The sequence below is a fragment of the Arabidopsis lyrata genome, assembly GCF_000004255.2.
Source record: "Arabidopsis lyrata subsp. lyrata unplaced genomic scaffold ARALYscaffold_7, whole genome shotgun sequence".
NCBI classification, from domain to species: Eukaryota; Viridiplantae; Streptophyta; class Magnoliopsida; order Brassicales; family Brassicaceae; genus Arabidopsis; species Arabidopsis lyrata.
In genome coordinates this window covers 21,080,367-21,102,421 of record NW_003302549.1, presented here as the reverse complement: position 1 = coordinate 21,102,421, position 22,055 = coordinate 21,080,367, and the positions used below count along the sequence as shown (strand labels likewise).

The following is a 22,055-nucleotide window of genomic DNA, read 5'->3' as shown; positions in this document are numbered from 1 at the left end:
TGTTCAATCTTCGCCAATATTGCAAGGATCTTCCTCCCGATTGATGGTCTCCTCGGCCTTTGTTGCATATATTCAAGGAACTTCCAGGATCGTTCTTGTTTTTCCATTCTTTAGGTTCTCTAGTTATGATTTGTTTCTACAATTTATCTCTTGTTTAACCATCATGTGGTGGTCTCATCGACACATGTTGCCTTATTTTCATGTAATGACAAAAGAAAAAAAAACACGAGCTACGCAAAATTGTTCACCAATTAAGATTAACCTATCTAATTCTTATATAAACAAATTAATTTGGTCTAAATCGGCATTGATCTGTGTATTTAGAAGAACTGATTTACAATAGTGTACCATCATTTTCTACTGCAACTTAAAAATCTCACCATCTACCAATTCCCCGAATTAATTAGACACATCTTTCTTATCGGGAGACAATCTTTGAGAAATCACATAAGTTCACCATAAAACTATCCAATATCGGATCGAAATAAAAATAACTCCTTTTAGATTGATTAACAATATCTAAATACTCGACTCTATCCTCTCCGGAAGCATCGCAATCCTATTGCCGATTACCTTTACGGCTTCTTCGAGGAAACTTTCAACAACTTCTCTCACGATGACCTTGTAAGGATCTTGAGAAAGATCAAGATCCAATTCAAGTGAAGCTTCTTCTCGCGCCTTGATCTCTGTTATCTTGTACAAGTTCGAACTTTCCAAGATCTTCTTCACCGTCTTCTCTATTTTCCTCTGCAGATCCTTGCCGATCTCTACTTCTTCTCTCGCTACTTCCTCCATTGATGTCATCTCTCGCCGACAAAGAAACCTAATAAGGGTTTTGTTTTTTTCTTCTGAATGAAAAAAATCATTTTAACGTTTTTTTAAAGGTTTCTTCACTATTGGGCTGTAAACTTATAAATGGGCCGATAATATGTTTAGGCCCAATTAATGTATCATTACAAATTCCAAAAAACGTTCTTCACTTTGGGCTATACATATCACTTGCTAGAACTTCTAGGCTTTTTTTTTATTGCTGCAAAACAAACAAAGAGAGAAGAACATGATCATCATTCCTCTGCAAGGTTCTCAAAGTATTTTGAAAATCTCGTACAATTTTGTTAAGCTAACTTAGGAGTTAAAGAACGTTTTTGAATGCATATGCGAAAAGACGGTCTTTGTTGCTTTGCATTACATACCTTAGTAGTGAATCACCGGTGTCTATAGAAGTGGAGGATTTAGAGTCACCACGACCAAATGCAACCTCGTCCATGCTCTGTCCTATGCGGCGGTATCTACCTCCGGCCTCCACGAACGCGGGACAAGGCCTGTAAGCCTTAATGGGCCACCAACCGAAACCAGGGACAGTTGCAATGCCACCTTGAATCCGTCCGTCACCGTTACACCCACTCTCTTTCTCTTCTTTCCCACACCCTCTGCAACCACTGTTTCATTCCTCAGGTTAGTCTAGAGACTATAGAGAGATGGATGCATCACAAATGACAAAATATCCAATCACTCAAGCCAACATGTAGATTCATCTTTCACTAAACAACAGAACACAAGGACATTGTTACAAAACATTCATATTTATGAGGTTATTGTATAGAGACTAATAGATTCATTGCTATGACAGGGTAACAATATTGAAGATTAATCTTTCACTAACAAGTAACAACAGAACATAATCCCTAATCGGCTAATCATATCATTAACTCTGAAATCCTTAAAATGTCAACGAAATTGGATTAGCTGGGAAAGGTTTAAACTTTCTAATGGAATCGATGAAGAGAAGCAAAAGGGTACCTGAAAATGAGGTCTTCTTCGTCATCACCAGTTTCTACGACGGAAGCTGGCGAAGAAGAAAGAGAGATTAGTGGATGATGATGATGATTTGATGAGTTATTGAGAATGAGACTGCTTGAGCTCGGCCATGGCCTTGATTTGTGACTACCATTGTTGAAGATGAAACATCGAGGAAGAGATATTGATGAAATGGAATTCGCCATCTCTCTTTCTTCTGTGAGCTAAAAGAGCAGAGAGTCTGAGAAGATAATGGCCACAAAATCAGAAACGCAAAATAAAAATGGGTACATTACAAATTTATTTTAAATTTTTATTGGTATTTTTTATTTGATACTATTGTTACAAAAAAATTTCTCATATTTCTTTGCAAAAAACACACTCTTATTCTTTAGTATTAAATTGACAAAAAAAAAAAAAGAGTTTAAAAACCAAAAATCACTTGCAAATCACTGTTACTACTTCCAAGTTTTCATGTAGTTAAGTTTTTAATCTAAGTGATTTTAGCTACAATGTTTTTTATATTAAAAATCCTCTAATTATGATTTATTATTGTTATCTAAGAGCACCATTATCAATAGGCTCTTAAGAGCAACATCAATGGGGGTTTCTAAACATAATCCTTAACAAATAATAAAATATATATATTATTTAAATATTAGATGGGTACCTTAAATTTGGAGAAATTTAGCCCAATTGTTTCTTAACTAAGAAACAATTGGGCTAAGTTTCTCCAAATTTAAGGTATCCATAATTAAATAATATTATTTATCTACTAGATTTTAACCCGCGGTACACCGCGGGGCTATATTTTCTTAAAAAAAATCAAAATGTAATTTGTTTGATAAATTATTTTGATTGTTAATTTTAGGATTTCACCCGTGGTATACGATCTTTTATAAATATCAACCCAAACCCGTCCCATCATATTACCCGTCCCGTGAAATTAAACATTATTTAGTTATTTTTCTTTTTAATAATACTTTTATTTAAAAGCTATATAATTCAAGTCAATTTAAAAATTTCTTTTAAATGGTTCCCATAAGATATATATACATATATATTAAATTTGTATAGAGTTGAAATAATATTAATATTACAAATTTTTTATATAATTTAAATATTATAAATATTTTTAAAAATATGTAATATATATTTTTTGTTATTGAATAAGAGGATATTATGTGTAAGAAATGTAGAAAATAAGAGTTTAATATTTTTATTATGGAGTCGCAAAAAAATCTTTTATTTCTATACATGTTATTCATTTATTAATAATAAAAGAAAACAAATCCTTTAAATTAGATATTAACTAAAATAAACGCACCATAATTATTTATTAAGTAACAACCAATAAATTTCACCAAAAAATAGGTAACAACCAATAAATTCTAAACGCAGTAATTAAAGAATGAGATATTAAAAAAAAAATATCAAATAAGATATAAGAATCTTAAAATAATTGAACATCTAAATAATTTAATTGTTAGTGTCGATTTTAATGTCTTCATTAATGTGGATTTTTTTTTTTTACAGAGAAATATTTCCTAAAGATTATCACATTAATGACTCAGAAAATTAAGGAAGATATGAATTTATGATTCTCGAAATCGTATTGGTAATATCTTTAAGTAATATTTTTCAAATTTAAATAATTAATGCCAATGGCATTCATCCGTAAATAAGATCCAACTCCAGGATTTATTTGCTAAAAGTCATTCAAAAATGTATATATAGATACTTACACTTTGATATTATTTAAGAAACCAATGCTTAGAAACCCTCATTGGGGTTAAGAGTTGTCTTAGATAACACTGAAAAAAGACAACTCTTAACTAAGAAATATGTCTTATAAGTTATAACTAACAAAAGTCTCTTTAAGTCTCTTACCTAAGAGACTTTTGTTAGTTATAAGACATATTTCTTAGTTAAGAGTTGTCTTAAGAGCCTATTGATAATGATGGTCTAAGACTACTAAAGTACTAATTGAGCCTCGATTATGAATTACATCTTAGAGTAGGCTGAACACAACCAAAAAATTTGGTCAAAAAGCCCAAAAACAAGTCTAATATGTCCCAAACAAGCCTCAAAATTACATGTTTCAAAAAATAGTGGTCAGAGACCACAAAGTAGCTAATCTTGATACTCATTAGTCTTGTGCTCCTGCTGATGAGCATTCCGATTTCTTCCTCTCGCTGTTCCTTGTCCAGCAGTCAGATTTCTACATCGCAGCAGGCTTACCGACTCCTTCAAACACGAAAGAAATGCATATAAGTATTTAGCATGGAATACATTAAGGACCTTCCGCTAAGTCGTTAGACTCTGTACCACTTACAACCTTTTCCGTGTTTTCTTTTTTGAATTCTTGTTGCAGATTTCAGTCAGAATCTCCTCAATGTCTACAGTATCATCTACATCCGTTTTCAACAAGTTACAACTATCCAAAAGGCTAAGTTGTTGAACAACACTTGGGTCAAGAGAAGTATCATCTTCTACCCTTTTTCTTACATACTCCATTAGCACAAACCCTGCAAGATACCATATACTTGTGTCACAAGATCAAAGATGAATAGCTTCACAATAACAGATTTCAGGATTTCAAAAAAAAAAAAAGTGTCGGAAGTTAGAAGAGAACCGAGAGCTAGGAGCATCTTAAGATCCAATTGGTCAGCTACTAGATCTTGGAGACCGCTTATTTTGGCGCGTTGAATGACTAGCTGCTTTAAGCTGATGAGCAGATCCTGAAGAAAATGATTGATTAATGTTAGCTTGACTGAAGAAAGAAGGAGAATAAATGGCTTGCGTCAACAATATTTACCAGTTCAGATTCTGAGAGAGAGCAAAACCAAGTGAGATCATCGGTCCTATTGTTCTTCAAGATTTGGCTTAATTCCTCCATCCTAAGAGAAGATCATGTTTCCAAGATTAAGAGAGATTAGGTGTAAACAAACATTCACTGCTTAAATCAAGTAGCTAGAGACCCTTCTTTCTAATCCTATAATATGCAAATACTAAATTCATGGAAAAAAGATAAAACCTTAGCGGGATTCCAATCTTAGCTAACAAAACAAGAGGTAAACAAGAATTCAAACCATAGATAAATAATCAATCGGGTCACTCACTCACCTTAAACTAATCAAACAGACTCCGGAGATAGTGGCAAGAGCGATGCAAACGATAAACCCTAATTAGAAGCGAAAGTGTTATACAAAAGATACGCTGAAACGTCGTTTAGAATTTCATGCTGACGTGGATCAGAAACATGTGTCAAAGACCTTTGGTTTCCCTTACTTAAACTAGTCCTAGGCATTCGGCAGAAACCGACTAAACCGAACCGACAATATCAGTTTCCGGTTTCGAATCAGTTAAGAGTTCTCTTCTGCACTTTTGATATGCATTAAGCAATAGAATCCCCTCCCAGCCTCCCCTCTTCTATTTACACATATTTTTGTATCCTTTATCTTTTTGTAAGTTGATCCATCAACAGTTGGATAGCAAATTCATAGGAATCGTTGTAGCTAGCTGCTTTCTTACTTCCTTGCCGCATTTTATCCAGCGACCCTGTGGCCGCGTTTGTCACCTCAGATTAGTCTAGAGACAGAGAGATGGATGCATCACAAAATATGCAATCATTCAAGCCAACATGGAGATTCTTCTTTCACTAAGGAACAGAACACAAAGCAGTTGTAATTACACCCTCTGCAACCACTGTTACCACATTCATTCATGAGGTTATTATGGTAAAGACTTAAAGAGATGCATTACAATCTGCAATTTAGCCACCAAACTTATTATTACTCGGTTAGGGTAAACAAAATGAAGATTCATCCTTCACTAAACAATAAAACAGAATTCTAAAAGGTTCTCAACAAATATAACCTTTCGATTCTTCTATATTTTTCAAAAGAATGAAAAATTAAACAAATATTTTGAGGAAGCTACAAAGATATCTAGCATTCGCCACAGCTTATCTAATATGAATCATTGTTGGCTTTGTAAAATAGCAAGCTGATGTCAACAAGAAGAGGGCACTATTAGTCGGCTCGCAGTCTCAGTATCTCATTTGCTGTTCTTAACCTGAAGTATGGCATGTCTTTCTGCAAAAGATAGATGAATAAAAGAGAAAATGAAAGAAAAGAAAAAACATATTTTATAGTACCGGTCTTAACACATGTTTCACCACCACCTAATTAAATTCCATAATCAACAAATTCTCATCTGCTCTAAAAGGTTGCTAAACAAATGCAGACCTTGACGACATCTCTTATTACCTGGCTAAATTGTAGACTCAATCCTCTAGTGTAAAAATCAATGTATTTAAGCATAAACATCCCACAGTCGTTCCTGCGAATTATTGCAAAAGACTAGTGTCAGATTTAATTAAGATAATATTCCTTACAAATTTGATGAATAACATAGCAAAATGGGAATTATGTACCCATTCAGTTGCTGAGGACATTCTTCAACGTATTCCATGTCCCATGAACTAACGTCAATATTCTTTTTACTCTTTTCTTTTGCTTCATCCACCAAGTACTTTGCCTTAAACAATAAATACTGGTTCAATAATCTCCAAAAATGCAAATGACAGAGTTTTATGATCAAGAAGTTATACCAGAGCATTCAAAATTTCAGGATTAACTCCATTAACTAATGAATCAAGATACACGAACTTGCGCTCCCTATTGTTAATCACTGCCAGGGACCAATGTATACCTATGTGGATTGGAACAAATATCTGCACAGGTTCATCATCAATCAAATTGGATTATATATATATATATATATATTGAAAATTTTTACAAAAAAAAGAAAACCTCACTATGTCACAGTCCATAAGATAATATCCTAGCTTTTTCTTGGTAGTCCATCTATTGACAGCTTTGTAGTTGTAACCAGAGCCGCATACGAGCTGAACAAATGTAAAGTAAGTCATGGCTGAACAAATGAGGAAACATAGACCTTAATGTATTTAAAGAAGCATGAGAAGTAAAAGAGAAAGAAAGCAAACCTTAATGTAAAAGAAGGTATTGAAGAAATGACACTTGAAGAAGTACTTTTGGGGATCTCTAGTTTCTCTCTCTTTCAGCAACTCGAGATAGAGATTAATGACCTATATATATAAAACAAAGAAGAACATAAAACATGATACACTAATAATGAAAAAAAACATAAGGAACTCTTGACTTGAGGTACGTCGTCGTTAAGCCATTGATTCGGCATTAGGCATTGTATAGTATCTCCAGAGATATCAATATTGGACTTTTTATGTGAAACCAAGATCTTCATTCTGAGATAGCAAAGCAACACAAGTGGTTAAATTCTCAATCAAGTCAATCACATGATATATGCTAATGCTGAAATATATAATAAATACCCATTGCTCCTAGAGAAGGCACTCTCAACTTGAGCTACTTCCTCCTCTTTGAGTGGTCGGAAAGGTTCACCACATAGAGAAATCTAACAAGTCATGATTGCAATTTAGAAAACAATCTTGCATTGCATCCACCAAGAAAGAGTATTAAATTAGAATCATTACCTCAGCAAGCTTCTTCTTATCTATTGATGATACTAAGAAATTGTTGCCATTTTTAAAACCCCAATTAGTAGAAGAAGAATGTTCCTCAATCCTGTCATCATCTGGAACAACTTGTTGAGATTGTGAATCTTTATGATCATCTCTAAGACGTCTTGCTGCTTTCTTTTTTAATGACACTGAAGCACGAACCCACAATTTGAATCTAAGAAACCCTTTGCAACTGGCGTGAAATTCTTGTCTGAGACTCGATGTTCTTGTAGTATTATTACAAGACGAAGAAACTGGTTTGTCCGAGCGAGCCTTCAAATCTGGGGAATGTCGGAACGAGATGTTGCGGTTGCGATTGCAAGTGTTGGGTACAATAGCCATAACTGGAGAAGATGAAGCGGGAGAGACAGGAGTCAAAATTTTTTAGGGTTTGACCATAACTTTCTACTTCACCAACTCGATAATCGTCAGAGCCATTTTCCAGTTACATATGAAGTACTCACTCACTAATCCGAATTTAATGAAAATGAAACAAAACCGATATGTGAATTCTGTTTTGGTTTACCTAAACCAACTTTACAAGAACTCCATATATCGGTTTATACAAAAATGTTTCATTAGTTACCACCTTCTCTGGCTCATTAGTTACCAACTTCTCTGGCAAAATTTCTCCCCTATACTCAGACTGAGCCAAACCACACCAAAACCGATGCGAATTCTGTTTACCAAACTATCTTCGCGGTTTGGTTTAATCAAGTTTATAAAACTACGGTTGTTCTTAGTTAGAGTGGTTTATAGAGTTTGTTTAGACTAAACTATCTCTTGGAAATCGTTTTTCAAGTGTTTAGTGAGATAACTAATACTCAAAATACAATCTCCCATCAAAAAATAATCGTTAATGTTTAAGGGAAGGCTAAACATATCTTACCAACAAAAAAAAATCGTTAATGTTTTGTTTCAACATTCACCAACTTCTATAGCCTTTCCCTAAACGCAAACAAGCCAAACCAAACTAAATTCATGTAAAATCAGTTAACAAACCAAAACGTCTTCACGATTTGGCTCTGGTTCCGTTTTCAACACTTCAGACCTTTCCTTTTTCTTTTTACCAGTCTTGGATCGTCTTTTTTCTCCGGTAACCTTTTTTCTTGGCTCAGCTGATATCGGACTACTTCCAGGAGGAAACAATCTTGGAACTTGGGAAGCTTCAGGCCAATCTGCGACGCCTGGAAGCGGATTGAAATCAGTCGCGTACACTGCAAGAAAATTTTCTGTACGGTAAAAGTCATCAACATACTGCAGATGATCAATGTTCAGCCTCCTGCAAACCGCTATCACGTGCGAACACGGAACCTTGTGAAGTTGCCAATTCCCACAAGTGCAAAGCTGATCGCTGCGATGAACAACAAAACTCAATTTTCCATCTTGATGCGTGACCTCAAACTTCTCCCGTGTGAAGTCTAATGGCAATACATTATGCGTTGTAGAATCTACCTTGTACGCTTCAAAATATGTCATGACTTGTTCCGCATACAAGTCTTTTCCATTGAGTGATTCCCCAGGATGACCACGTCGAAATTTGAAAAGCTCTGCCAGGTGATCAAAGATTAGCAAGATGCAGGTTGTGATTGGAAGATCAAGGGCTTTGTTTATGAAATCATATGTCCTATAGATTATGTTCGTTGTCCTGATCCCATATCTCAGCCCGCCATCATCATGAGCCAGAGCCCATTGATGCAGAGGTATTTCGTCTAACCATTTCCGAGCATCCGGATTCATCCCTTCAATTTTCATCAAGTAGTAATCACAAAGTGGTTCGTACGTTGTGGTTCCAGCCTTGAAAACAAACTCTGTCATGAGATTATTACTGAAAACATCATAAAATTTGTAGCACAGATGCCTAAGACAAAATCGGTGTTGCGCCCACTGACACTCAGGTTCCTTAACAACTGCAACTATGTCAGGATTCAGACTTGTTATTAGACAAAGCCCATTCCTTTGAGTTACTTTCTCTCTGATGCATGCAAAGAACCAACGCCAATTATCAGCTGACAAACTTTCTTGGGTAATAACCGCAAAGGCAAGTGGAAAAATCCTGCTTTCAGCATCACGTCCCGCTGCAACCAATAGCTTTGCAGGGTGATTACCGCTCAAGTCTACCGTATCCACTATAATGAGAGGTCTGCAGTGAGGAAACCCTTCAATTGACTGCTGAAACGCCCAAAACACAGAACGGAAGGATGCATCCTTGGGATCAGGAAAACTATCGTATTGCCAGTCTAAAACCATCTTATTAGATGAGCAGAGAGCAGCCATTAACTTGGGCAGTACGCTAAAACTCTTGTCCAAATCTCCCAAGATTGCAACAGTCGCTTTCTTTTTAGCATCCGACATAATAGAATGCGAGACTGTGTAGCCAAAGTCTCCTTTTACCCACGCGAACAGGTCCGCAATTGAGAGAGAGGGCTGAGCCTTTATGAGACCTTGGATCTCACCTGCCAGAAAATCTGAGCCCACATCTGCTGGCTGACAAGTATGTGGACCTGAATATTCTGTTATCTTGAAGCCATTGCTCTTCGTTTCAGCTACCTTGAGAACCCATATGCAGCCTCTACTGCATTGAAAAGTAGATAAACACTCGTCTGCACGGTACTTTCTTTGCCTTCTATCAGAGTACAGCTTCACTGCTTTAACCAGCTCATCTTTATCTCCAAAAACCATCCCAACATGCAACTCACGTTCATCGAGCCATGTACTAGAGAGAATCATCTGCTTCGGGACACTAACGCAGAGGTCTATGGTTAGACTTAGCTTTTTCATCTTTGAATCCTTCTCTACAGCCTCATTATTACCATCATCCATAATCTTCTCATCTTTAACCCGCCCGTCATTTTTATCCTCTGGCGGGCTTCTTTGTGTAGTATTTCTCATACTCACATTTCCATGTGCATCAACATTAGCATCCTCTTGCCGAGAACGCTTTCGGGTTGCATGATTTGCCAATAGCGAGCGATTAGAAACAACCGGTTTGATCTCTAAGTAAAACTCCACAATATTGACAGAAGGATTGTAGCTTGGAACCTCAAGCATGGTCTCAAGGCTACAATCATCCACAATTGGTAAACGCATAAACTTGACCATCGGTTGCTGAACAATGGAAGGGTACCTACCAATCAAATCAATATGAAACTTTCCCCTTTGGAATCCAGTAAGTCGATGCAGACCATCCAACAATGTGGATAATTTAATCTTGCTTTCAACTCTAATCACTCTTGGACTTGACCCTTCGTAAATTGGACCATCAGGACCATCTTTAATACAACCATTCCAATAACAGAACACTGGAACCTTTCTTGTATCCATGAGCACCACAATACCTTCAAATAGAAACAAACTAACTTATGGGTTTCAATCGGAAAACACAAAGCCATGTTCGCAATTTGAGAAACCCTAGATCTCAATTGCAGAAGGTAACAATAGCAGCAACAATACGACATGGAAGACAACAATAAAGGAGAAAGCTTTTTAATAGAGAAGGTGATTCAATAAACCCAGCAAATGGATAAACCCTAAAAGCTTGACCTTTTTTTAATTTTTGTCGAATGCGACTTACAAGATGAACTGTGAGTGAGGTTAAAGACTACAACTTTTTACTTAGTTTAGGCGAAGAAAAGCTTACTTGAAGAAGACTCTTTGCGTAGTTTTACCCGAAGTTCTTCCGCCGTTGGCTGCGGTTATTTTGTCGGCGAAGAGAACACTTACTGAAATGGTAAAACGACGGCCCTATTGCAATTAATTTACAGTACGCTCCTACTTATGGTAAAAAAAAAATCAATTAATTGCGATTTTCATAAATGAGGCAAAACATGCCTGATTAGTGATAATGGAACAATTTTGATAAAGAATACGCTCTTTTCTGAAGAAAAAAAAAACCCTATTTTATTTACCGCATATCTTTGTGTTTTCTTTCTTAATCTTTTTAAGTTGAACCATCAACAGTTTGATCAGTTAGATTAGACTTTCTCTATTTTCTTTGTAACCAGATACAACTGTACTAAGCTCAATTATGTTGCACCGGTTCGAACCAAGAATCCAGGCAAAGAAAAAGTTATCACCATAACAAACAAGATCGATAGGTCAAGCTCAAGCATAATGGGTGATCGACAAAAAAACAGAGTGGTAGAATAAACAATGTGGATGTTATAAAACGATCTACATAACATATCGGGTGATGGACAAAAAACAAAGAGGTAGGACAAACAATATGATGTTATATAAAACGATATTGCATGGTATCGGGAAGACCATCTTATAAAAATTACAGAACCTAAATCTCTGTTCCGAGTCTGAGCCACACGGACCGACCAGAACCGAGCAAAACAGTGGACATGAGATGCCGGTTTCACTTGGACCAAGCAACAGCGTCGATCTCGGATTGGGCTGCTCGATACAACTCTAGCCGCTTCGAGATGGCACTGCGTCTCTCCATGATGGCTGGATCTTCGTTTAACAGAGACGAAAGCCTCTTCATCTGTTGTAATTGATCAGTTTTGTTCAGTCAACTATTTACCCGAATAGATTTTCTTTATGCTTAAGGCAAAAGAAAGGAGAGAACTTACGTCCATGGTACCGAGTTCGGCGAAGAAATGGTCAAGGAGACTGCGCTTGGCTTCTCGGACTTGGCAGTAAACGATGGACTTGGGGATTGAATTTCGCAGGCCAGCACAGACCATGTTCACGTAAGACAAAACATTGGATCCTGTTGCCAAATGTGAAAGGTGTATGAGATATAGGAATATATACCGCACCAGATAATTATATATTTATATGGTTTAACCTTACCAATTCGTCTGAGATAGGAATCGTTGTAGCGGTCGAAAATGGAGTGTGTGGGGTTACCACCCTTCTCAACATCCTGGGGAAGTTTCCTGAAGAAATCAACAGTGAGGTAACTGCACTCCATGTCAACCAGCTGCAGTGTTGCTTTCTTACTTCCTTCCCGCATTTTATCCAGCGACTCTATGGCTGCGTTTGTCACCTCCACTCTCAGAGCTGGGTATTGCTTTAGTTCCTGCACATGTTCAAACCGTCTATAACATTGTACAAAAGTACTAAGTCGTTGGAGGTATATATATATATATATATATATATTACTAAAAGAAAAAATAACGTACCACAGTCTCATTCACAGACTTGTGAACCAGATCCTTCAAGATGGCATGAACCTAATATTTAACCATAGGAAAATAAACCAAACAGGAGAGAAGCTTATTGTTTTTTGTTAGGTTTTTGATGCTTTTTTTTTTAGAGACGAAAGTAAAGAGTTCATACGGTGTCAACAGATGCTTCAGCAGGGCCTCTGATGGAGACAATAGAAGACTCAATGAGACGACGGTAACCTTGCTCAGGAGCAATCAAGTGAGGCTGGTAACCATCAGCCTCAGTGACCAGCTTCCGGATGTTGTCCATAGCTAGCTGCTTGTCAAATTGGAGTCTCTTCAGAGCCGCGGGAAGCTGGTTGTCAAACACGTTATACACTTTTTCACCACCAGCACGCCTGTGTAATCAACCATTGGCTCAGAATTACAATTTTCCTTTTGTAGTTTCAGATGATTAAGAGTCGAAATATCAACTCAGACACTATAACAACTCATGGTTTAATCTTAAACATTTGAAGCAAAAAGAGTCAAAACGTACACTCCATCAAGATGCTCCTTGAATATTTGATCAAAAAGCCGACATATCTCCATTATTGAGTACAACTTCCCCTGCACCAAAACAGTAAGTAAATATTGATAGCTAGCAATTCAATCAAAAATAAAAGAATACACAATCTTACCCCTGCATCAGCTGCAATAGGCTTTCCAAGGCGACTTAGTTCAGTTTCCAGCTCTGATACTGTTTTGTTAATAAGTGACTGAATGCCTGGAATTCTCGACTTGATCACATGTTCTAGATGCTGTGCAACAAAAAAAAATGTTGCAATTAGGCTCTGTGCTGATGGTTGTATATAGAGAAATGTGCTGAGCATTGCCAAAAACTTCCTAGTTTCTTAGTATTTTCTGTCGGCTGCTAAGAAAATTGGCACCAATCGTGAAAACACTAGCCCTGAAACTCCTATTTACCAGTCCTAACAAATTTCAGAATGCCAACTTCTACTTATTATAAGGACCCTGGTGAAGAAAACTACTCATATCCCCGTGAAAGCACATACCTTGGAGAGCATCTTTGCCAAATGCTCGGAACCCATTTTATGAGCAAGGTGCCTATACTCAGTAGTATTGGAAAAGTATTCCCTCTCTCTTTTCCGAGCCGCAATCATGTCGACATTCTTGTTAATATCTGCTTGGGAACGGTTGACGACACCAACCCATGGATATTTAAGTTTAAAAGATCTCCCTTCCAGAATCTGAGCAAAAAATATCATTTGGTAAGTAGCGGTGCAAGCAATAAACATTAATGAGGAAACATATGTATTATGTTACTACACAAATTAGCATTTTATAGCTCCAGCATCATATTATAGACTATTTACAAATATAAATCATTCTACATTTCCAACACATTGTATTCACAATAATTCGAGATTATAGTACAACTATTCTATAAACTGGGACTTTAACTTACTTCCACTGCATCAGTCCCCTTGTCCATAAGATCAATCTTTGTCAAGACACCAAATGTTCTCTCCCCTGTGAAGATCACCAAGATTAAAAGAGACATAGGATGACAGCATAATGTCTTGGGTCTCTTTGGTGGAAAAATAAGTTGTTTGTAAAATGCTCACCCGATGGATCAACCTCACGGGAAATTTTAATTGCATCTGAGGTAGCAAGATCTTGGTTTGCAGGTGAGATTGCCAAAATGATGCAGTTGGGCTATAAGGAAATTTAGTTCATAAAAAAAAACAGAATCGTGTCAACTCATTTGCGCTACGGAAACAAAACAAATATAGGGAGAATACTTATATATTACCAAACCTAATTTAAACTGGCGATATATAAAACATTAAAGGGTCTGGGAGTAAGCATTTCATTTACCTTTTCAATGTAGGACCGAACCATGTTTTCAATGTCCTTCACTATACTATCAGATTGTCCATCTACATCAACCAAAAGCAAATTTTCGTGTCATGCTAAATTATGTATGGTAGAGAATAAAGTCTATTGCCTCATGCTCCATCGCTAGAGAAGTAGACCAAAACTTCTTGCTCTACTGTTCCAGTATGGAGTGCGGTTAATGTAACTTACCAACAGCAACTTTTGTAAGCCCTGGAAGATCTATCAGTGTCAAGTTGACAACTGTACACATAGCAAAGAGGATAAAAAATTAGAGAATGACATGTCAGGAAAACAAAAAGCACATACAATTGGAAAGAGATTTTGGGTTGTCCTAACCATTGGGAGAGTATATGCTAAGGTGAATGGGAACACTAGAAATAGCCTTGCTGCGTCCAGTCTCTCTGTCAGTCTCATCTTGAATCTCCTTCCTCACAGCAGCTATAAGAGGTGATTAAAGTAAGCATTAATCAATGAATTATGCAATATAGGAGAAGATAAAACTTGAACTGCAAATGAGACAACCGGAACCCACCAAAATCAGTAAACCTTTTCCTCGGGAGGTGAAGAAACTCTGCATACTCCCGGGTTCCATCATCGATCTTTTGCAATTGTAAGACAAGGGGCCTTCGAGTAACGATGCCTACAAAAAGTTTCCGCAAATGCATATTGTCAATACACAAGGAAATAAGCAATTTCAATTTAAAACAAGGCAACAAGTGTTGACAGTGTAATTACCAGATCCACGGGGTAAAAAGTCCTTTCCCACGATGCTCTCCAGGACTGAAGACTTCCCTGAGCTCTGTCAACACAATAAGAATACAACATAAACTTTATGCTACATAGAATTATCAAAGTACAGAAACCCCTCTCCACAACAATCGTAGCTTAAATGGTTTAAGACCAACTAGTGACAAAAAGATCCAAGTCAAAGCCAAGTCCACATTCCCCAATACCAATTGCTTGCAAAACTAGTACATAGTAGAAGCTATTCAACTCTAATTCCTCACGATCCAGGTGTTGATAAGCAAAAACACCAAGTTTAAGCAAATTCATCTCGAATTCCTCAACTCAATATCAATTCGGAATCGTGAAATAGATCTTCAAGCATATAACGAAAGGGGAAGGAGATCGAGATGCAAACCTGACCACCGACGACGGCAATCGCAGGTAAGGAATCCCAAAGAGTAGGTAAAGCGCTGGAGTCTCCATGGTCTCCTAAAGCCGTGCAAGCTCTCTGTATCTTGTTAACCAGAGAGATGAGATTCTCCATCGTTCTCTACTCCTCGTTTCCCCAATATCAAATGAAGAACCCAAAATACAATAGCAGCTAGAACAGATCGGCGAGATCTGATACCTCCGCCGGTAAAATCTACTCCGGCAGGTGTAGATCTGCGATGCGACGGTGAGCTATGGAACCAAAGAAAGAGAGATAGAGAGAGATGAGTTTTTGAATTTGAGTCGATGAAGAAGAATTCGCTAGTGCTGGGAAAAAGCAAAGGGGAAGAAAGCGGTTTATATAAAAAGCCAATACAAGGTTTTTTCCAAAGAAAATGTGAAAACGGCATGGTGTTTATTCGATATTTTAAAAACGACGCGGAGTTGACTAAAAAGAAAAACAAAAACGACGAGGTGTGTTGTATATATACAAGTAGACAACCAATCCCCTTAATATTCCACATCTCTAACCAGGTAAATTAAATGATAATACTATTGGAGGATCAACCATACAAATATAACAAGGTCGATTTTCTTGTTTTAAAAAAAAAAGTGAATCGGTTTAATCTAAACAATACTTTAAAACTCGAATAAAAAGATTATCACTTATTATTATTAGTAGAGAAAAGTGATTTCATGTGGACCACGAACATCCTCATTACTCCTCCTATAAGCCAACGGTCCATAGATTGGGCGATTCAAAAAAAGATAAGAGACGTTGAGGATTATGATTGTTTATTCGAAAGAATGACACTAAACAACAAAATTACTGTAGTTTTGAAAATTTGAATGTATACACTCATATATTTAACGTAATATCTTTTCTAGACGTTCTACATGATGAGAAATACAAACCCACAAAATCTCCCTAGTATGTCACATAAAATTGTTTTTCAGATACACATTCTATTGGAGTTTATCCTCCAAGCATACATGACTAAAATTTTAATAAAACAAACTAATATAGACAACCAAATTGTCGAATAAGTTTAAACAACAGTTTATACAATCCTATAATGGGCCCCAAAAGAGCTTATTTATCCCAAATTGTGGACTATACGTTTGGGTGAATTTTACAACAATCTAAAAACATCATTGAGGTGATAACATAATATTGGATGTCAAAAAAGTAAAACTGTGATAACATTATTTGATGTCAAAAACAAAAAGAAGTGATACCATAACATTAGCCCTAGTAGGTCTTTTACTTTAAGTACATGCAACTAAACAATTACTCGATGACTCCGACCGGTAACACATGTTATTAAGGTTGAACTACAATCGATGTTATAATTTGATGTGATTTGCAGTAACGGTATAAACTGCAGATTGATGTAGTAAATTTGTTGTCAAATATGAGTTATCAGTCTGATCAAAACAAGTTACTACTCTTGTGCTTTAAAAGTTACCGTTTATGTTTTTTTATAGGATAAGTTGCAATATATGTTATTAAGATTAATTAAATTATATATTAATAATAATAAGAAGATTTATTACAAATTAAAATAAAATAAAATAATACTAACTTAAACATAGTTAATTTTTTGTTACATAATAACTACAAAAATAATTAATGACGTACATTTCATAGCATATTTAAAATAAAAACATAAATTAAAAAATTAAAAGATGTTAAGAAAATTAAGAAATTTAAATAACTATATTTTTATGATATGCTATTGAATAAAATTAAGATAATAACAACAATTTTTCTCTCATTATTCAAATTAAGTTAAGACATTTTTAAAAATTGTTGTTATTATCTTAATTTTATTCAAAACCTTAACTCATAAAAATGAGGTTGGAAAATGTGACATGTTATGTATTTATTTTTAGGTTTTTGGGGAAAATGACCATTTGATTTCTCAAGTTTTGCAATATCACACAATAATTCTCGAACTTTTACGTTCGCAAAATAAATCCCCATTTATACGTTGACTTCACATATTTAGGCTCCAAATTTGTCAACGTTCGCAAAAAAAATTGCCTCAGCAAACTTGTATTTGGTCACTAGTGAGATTTTATTTGGTAGCTTTGAGATTATTAATGTAAGTCTATGAATTTGATATTGTGATAAATTCTCATATTAGTTAATCAACATAAACTTAGCAACAATGTTGCAGGCATCGGTTCTTGCTTATTCAAAATTCAAAATTGATGTCAAGTTCTTGTTTTGTATTTGCATATTCATGTCAATCTAATTATGATTCTGCAAATATGATTGGAATTTGAATTTCAGAGGAAAACAAATAGCAATGGGGATTCTTAAAGTGACAAACTAGAGTCTGGTTTCATTGGAACTAAATGAAAACAACAAAAAAGATTGAGATTGAAACCAGGTTTGTTTTGCTCGATACTGCACTTCAACACCAGAATCACCAACGTCCAAAAATGAATTTAGGGTTTTCTCTGCTTTAAAAAGAGGATTTTGGGGAAGAAGAAAAGAAGAAGTTGAGCATAAATCTACTTAACATTTTTGAAGTACAAATTTGCTCAAAACCAATCGGGTCGGGTAATTAGTAGGATTTTGACCCGGATTTTTTTTGACCCGACTCAATGGCCAATCACATCTCTCGGATTCTTTTAAATGAGACTTGCCAAAAAGAAATTCAAGTAATTCGAGTCAATATTCGCTAAGATACTTTCCTAATCTAACAAATCCTAACAATTGAATCTCTTCCACAAATTTTGACTATTATTATGTATAATCTCTTTTGGTAAGATTTTTTCTACAAAAAGAAACAACAATAATTACATCATTAATTATACGTTAATAACAACTAAACATGGAATCCTAACAATATACCTTAATTTCGACGATTTATATATATATATATATCTTTTGGTAAACTTCTATTAAAAAAAATATGACAAAAACGAATGCATTAAAGATCCGATTTTAACAATTAAATATGGAATGCTAATAAAAAACATTATATGAAAATCAAATTTGTTCCCATAAAAATGGTAAGAGACATTTCGACTTTGAACTACAAAATGACATATACATTACCTACTTTTTCGTTTACAATAATATTTAGCATTATCTAGAGAATATGTCTGATATAGTTAGCATTAATTTTAATTTGCGAGATTTTCAAGATTTTGAACTTGATCACCAAGATTTTCTCGCTTTACAATCAAACATAACCCTAAACATCTACAACCTCTATATATAACATGTCAACACATGGAAAATAAAACCATCGCATCAGAAACATTTTACCTTTTACATCGAGGATGAAAGCTTTTCAATATCTCCATGGTTGGAGATGGCTTTACAAAATTGCATGACGAGTCCAAGTTAAGATCCTGCATCATGCCAATATACAGCCAAAACTGGTGAGATTCTAAACTCAAATATTATTGTTAGTTTCCAAATTCATTTTTTTTCTGCAGATTTGTAGATAACAAAAAACATGCTTGGCAACGATAGAGTCTAGCTCCGATCTGTTGGATGAAAGAGTGGTAATAAAAAGGAAACACATAAATGGTTTTGTTTCAATCTTTCTATGTAAAGCCTTTAGCTGCGTTTTGGTACTAAATTACACTATTGTATACATTCCTCCTCATAAAATATATCTATATATATATATATATATATATATATATATAATTGTGTTTCTTCTGGAAAGCTTTGTTTAAGTATTAGTTGGATTAGATTTGAGATAATCTATGTTTATAAAATTTTTTCAACCAGAAATTTTATGTGTCTAGGCAATGAAGAATTAATATGACAAGATACTATCTTCCCCTAGCCTACATGTATACTCTAACCCAATAGAGAGATAAATGAATGAATAAGATTTTAATGAAAGACTTATCTGTTTGTACTCCATTGTAGGAAAATGTTCTTTAAGAATAGAATCCTCCTTTAAACTTAGCCTCCCTCTTCAATCAGATCAACTCATTATCTAGACAATGAAAAACCAAGCATATAATATTAGAACATCCATGAACAACACAACAATCATCTTAGTTAGCAAAGCCAACACAAGTGTGTTCCTTTTACCTTCTCAGCATACTCTCTCGCATACTGCTCAGCTCTCTTGAAGATGAGCTTGCGGGTCTCAACACTCTTCTTCTTAGCAGCTACAACTTCATCTTTCTTGACCAATGTCCATTCCACTCGATGGTCATTTTTAGCACAGACTCTTGGAACTACTACCTTAGATTCCGCCATTTCTCTTACATACATACCATTCCACAAAAAAAGCAAAAATAAGCTATACTAATCAAAACAAACAAATGAAAAAAAAAACCTTTGAGAAATTGAACAGATTTTTAATCATAGAGACTCAAGCAACGTAGGAACATCTTGGAGAAATTGCACAGATTATGACAATGTTTAAAACCAAACAACAATATGAAAAGGAGAAATAAGAGAAGATCGGTAACTCAACGCAACGATACCATAGCTATAATCAAAATTGAACTACTGTATCTACAATAGAACTGGAACAATTGGATTTATCGATCTCACAAACATCATAACAAGTAAATTATAATGAATCAAAGAAAGTTTACTAGAAACAAAACTAAACGAGGAAGATCAAAGAAAGAAGCTTACTTGAGAGGAAGAAGAAGAAGTATGAGAGATCAATTACCAATTCTCAAACAGATCAATTACCAATTCTCAATCTGACCACATCAATTCTTACTGTTCTATATATCAAACGGATCATAGAAACCTAATTTTGGATTACCCTAATCCCAATTCTAAGAATCCTAATTTTGCATTACAATAATCCCAATTCTAAGAACCGTAATGATAACAACGGATCATAGACGGATTTCGACTCCTCTCTCTTCTCAGAGTAACGGAAATCAACCAGAATCGAAGATTTCGCTTCACTCAGCTTTTGTCGGCAAAGGTCGAGAAAGGGAGAGAGGGGACAAAATGCTGAGAAAAAAAAAACACGTGAACAATTTTATTTTTGGTTTTGTCTTTACTCTTCCCCCACTCATTGGACCGATCGGAAACTTTCTAAATCGAGTTTGGTTATCGCATCGGTTCAGTTCAATTCATCATATCCTCCGGTCGGATTATAAAACAATTAATGACACAATCAATAAAAATCCGATTTAATATTAAGAAAATAATTCTTGGACGTGTATTATATAATTTTGACGATATAATATTTTCATGTAACTAATTCCATATTTACTTTCAATTTTATTTATTTAGTATTTAATTCTAGCCAATTATCTAATTAACACAAACTTTTTTATGTTATTAGCATTCTAATATATAGTGTTCTTCTATTTTAAATAGATCCCACATATATCATATATTAACAACATTATAAATATTTAAACTTTATAAAACATTTAAAGTATTTATAATATTTAAATTTTATAAAACATTTATAATATTAATAGTATTTGAGCTCTATAAAAATTAAAAATTAAATATTATGGGAACTATTTATAAGAAAACTTTAAATTGACTCGAATTATGTCTTTATAAACATAATATTTTTTTTTAAAAAAAATAATAAAATGATGTTTAATTTCACCGGATGGAGTTATATGGTGGGACGGGTTATGATCGATATTAATACGGGACGGTGTACCACGAGTGAAATACTAGAATTAACAAATAAAATACAAGTATACAATCATAAACACTAAACAAAACAAACAATATTAACAAAACAACTACAATTTAAAATTAAAACTTTTTAGTTACTAAAAATTCAATCCGCGATATACCACGGGTAAAATCAAACTTTATTACAAACCAAATACAAACAATCATAAGATTATAAACAAAATTTTTTTTTAATCTAATATATATATATCACAAATAATCAAATTATAAAAAAAAAAAAAACACAAACAAAAAAATATTTAACCCGCGGTATACCGCGAGTCATACCCTATTGTGTTTTATTAACGGGGACGTTTATTATTTAACGTTGACAAATTTGGAGTCTAAATTTGTGAAGTCGACGTATAAATGGGGATTTATTTTGCGAACGTAAAAGTTTTGGAATTATTGTGAGACATTGCAAAACTTGAGGAATTAAATGGTCATTTTCCTAGGTTTATGGGATGTATGTCTCCCTAAGACCCTAACATCCGTATAAATTTAGTTTTCTAAGGGCTTGACTGGTTTAAACGCAGCGGTTGCGGTTGCGGTTGTGGAGTTTGCGGAAGCGGGCGATTGCGGTTTTAAGCGTTATTTAGCGTTTTGACCGACTGGTTTAGCGGTTGAAAACGGGTGCGTTGCGGGAGATTTACGACTGGTTGATCAGCGGGTATGATAGCGGTTAAACCAAAATTTACTAAATTTAATATATTGATTATAAAAAGGTATAAAACATCAAAAACTATAATTATGAAAAGTATAAAAATTTTAAACATGATTAATGATTAAAAACCATAAATAATTATTCAAATAAATTTTATATTGAAAACAAAAATAATTATTAATATTGGAAAATTAAAGT

The 22,055-nt window shown here is 34.8% G+C and overlaps 6 protein-coding genes and 1 long non-coding RNA gene across 9 annotated transcripts; all 7 read right to left on the bottom strand.

Annotated features, from left to right (window-relative positions):
* Positions 1 to 290: 290 nt before the first annotated feature.
* On the bottom strand, positions 291 to 844 carry LOC9304635 (mediator-associated protein 3). The gene has a single exon (XM_002868517.2). The coding sequence runs from the start codon at positions 802 to 804 to the stop codon at positions 520 to 522; it is 285 nt and encodes a 94-aa protein (XP_002868563.1). The 5' UTR covers positions 805 to 844; the 3' UTR covers positions 291 to 519.
* Positions 368 to 2,075, bottom strand: LOC9304634. The gene is made up of 3 exons (XM_002868516.2): positions 1,801 to 2,075; positions 1,194 to 1,439; positions 368 to 1,030 (listed from the first exon to the last, which is right to left on the bottom strand). The coding sequence occupies exons 1-3, from the start codon at positions 2,001 to 2,003 to the stop codon at positions 1,012 to 1,014; spliced, it is 468 nt and encodes a 155-aa protein (XP_002868562.2). The 5' UTR covers positions 2,004 to 2,075; the 3' UTR covers positions 368 to 1,011.
* A 1,680-nt stretch (positions 2,076 to 3,755) lies between these two features.
* On the bottom strand, positions 3,756 to 5,478 carry LOC110226729. Of its 2 annotated transcripts, none has more exons than XM_021019260.1 (5): positions 4,924 to 5,478; positions 4,616 to 4,697; positions 4,433 to 4,538; positions 4,136 to 4,325; positions 3,756 to 4,044 (listed from the first exon to the last, which is right to left on the bottom strand). In XM_021019260.1, exons 2-5 carry the CDS (start codon positions 4,694 to 4,696, stop codon positions 4,035 to 4,037), a joined length of 387 nt encoding a protein of 128 aa, XP_020874919.1. In that variant the 5' UTR covers position 4,697; positions 4,924 to 5,478; the 3' UTR covers positions 3,756 to 4,034. The 2 variants fall into 2 exon arrangements, with proteins under 2 accessions (XP_020874919.1, XP_020874920.1); XM_021019261.1 differs by lacking the exon at positions 4,924 to 5,478 and adding an exon at positions 4,835 to 4,892.
* A 121-nt stretch (positions 5,479 to 5,599) lies between these two features.
* On the bottom strand, positions 5,600 to 8,074 carry LOC110226728 (putative ubiquitin-like-specific protease 1B). Its single transcript, XM_021019259.1, has 9 exons — positions 7,337 to 8,074; positions 7,175 to 7,257; positions 6,994 to 7,087; positions 6,809 to 6,910; positions 6,620 to 6,709; positions 6,413 to 6,535; positions 6,236 to 6,339; positions 6,069 to 6,141; positions 5,600 to 5,894 (listed from the first exon to the last, which is right to left on the bottom strand). The coding sequence occupies exons 1-9, from the start codon at positions 7,703 to 7,705 to the stop codon at positions 5,832 to 5,834; spliced, it is 1,101 nt and encodes a 366-aa protein (XP_020874918.1). The 5' UTR covers positions 7,706 to 8,074; the 3' UTR covers positions 5,600 to 5,831.
* Positions 8,075 to 8,156: 82 nt separating this feature from the next.
* Positions 8,157 to 11,184, bottom strand: LOC110226727. 2 transcript variants are annotated; one of them, XM_021019258.1, is made up of 3 exons: positions 11,004 to 11,184; positions 8,819 to 10,701; positions 8,535 to 8,717 (listed from the first exon to the last, which is right to left on the bottom strand). In XM_021019258.1, exons 2-3 carry the CDS (start codon positions 10,685 to 10,687, stop codon positions 8,631 to 8,633), a joined length of 1,956 nt encoding a protein of 651 aa, XP_020874917.1. In that variant the 5' UTR covers positions 10,688 to 10,701; positions 11,004 to 11,184; the 3' UTR covers positions 8,535 to 8,630. The 2 variants fall into 2 exon arrangements, with proteins under 2 accessions (XP_020874916.1, XP_020874917.1); XM_021019257.1 differs by having other exon boundaries at positions 8,157 to 10,701; positions 11,004 to 11,181.
* Positions 11,185 to 11,457: 273 nt separating this feature from the next.
* LOC9304633 (dynamin-related protein 1A) lies at positions 11,458 to 16,129 on the bottom strand. The gene is made up of 16 exons (XM_021019256.1): positions 15,527 to 16,129; positions 15,121 to 15,184; positions 14,918 to 15,025; positions 14,722 to 14,823; positions 14,575 to 14,625; positions 14,365 to 14,426; positions 14,112 to 14,202; positions 13,952 to 14,016; positions 13,539 to 13,733; positions 13,164 to 13,283; positions 13,022 to 13,092; positions 12,656 to 12,881; positions 12,499 to 12,549; positions 12,167 to 12,395; positions 11,944 to 12,083; positions 11,458 to 11,855 (listed from the first exon to the last, which is right to left on the bottom strand). Exons 1-16 carry the CDS (start codon positions 15,653 to 15,655, stop codon positions 11,727 to 11,729), a joined length of 1,833 nt encoding a protein of 610 aa, XP_020874915.1. The 5' UTR covers positions 15,656 to 16,129; the 3' UTR covers positions 11,458 to 11,726.
* A 2,546-nt stretch (positions 16,130 to 18,675) lies between these two features.
* LOC9306664 lies at positions 18,676 to 20,499 on the bottom strand. The gene is made up of 3 exons (XR_002330651.1): positions 20,171 to 20,499; positions 19,613 to 19,787; positions 18,676 to 19,514 (listed from the first exon to the last, which is right to left on the bottom strand). It is a non-coding gene; the product is annotated as an uncharacterized LOC9306664 (long non-coding RNA).
* Between the last annotated feature and the right edge of the window lie 1,556 nt (positions 20,500 to 22,055).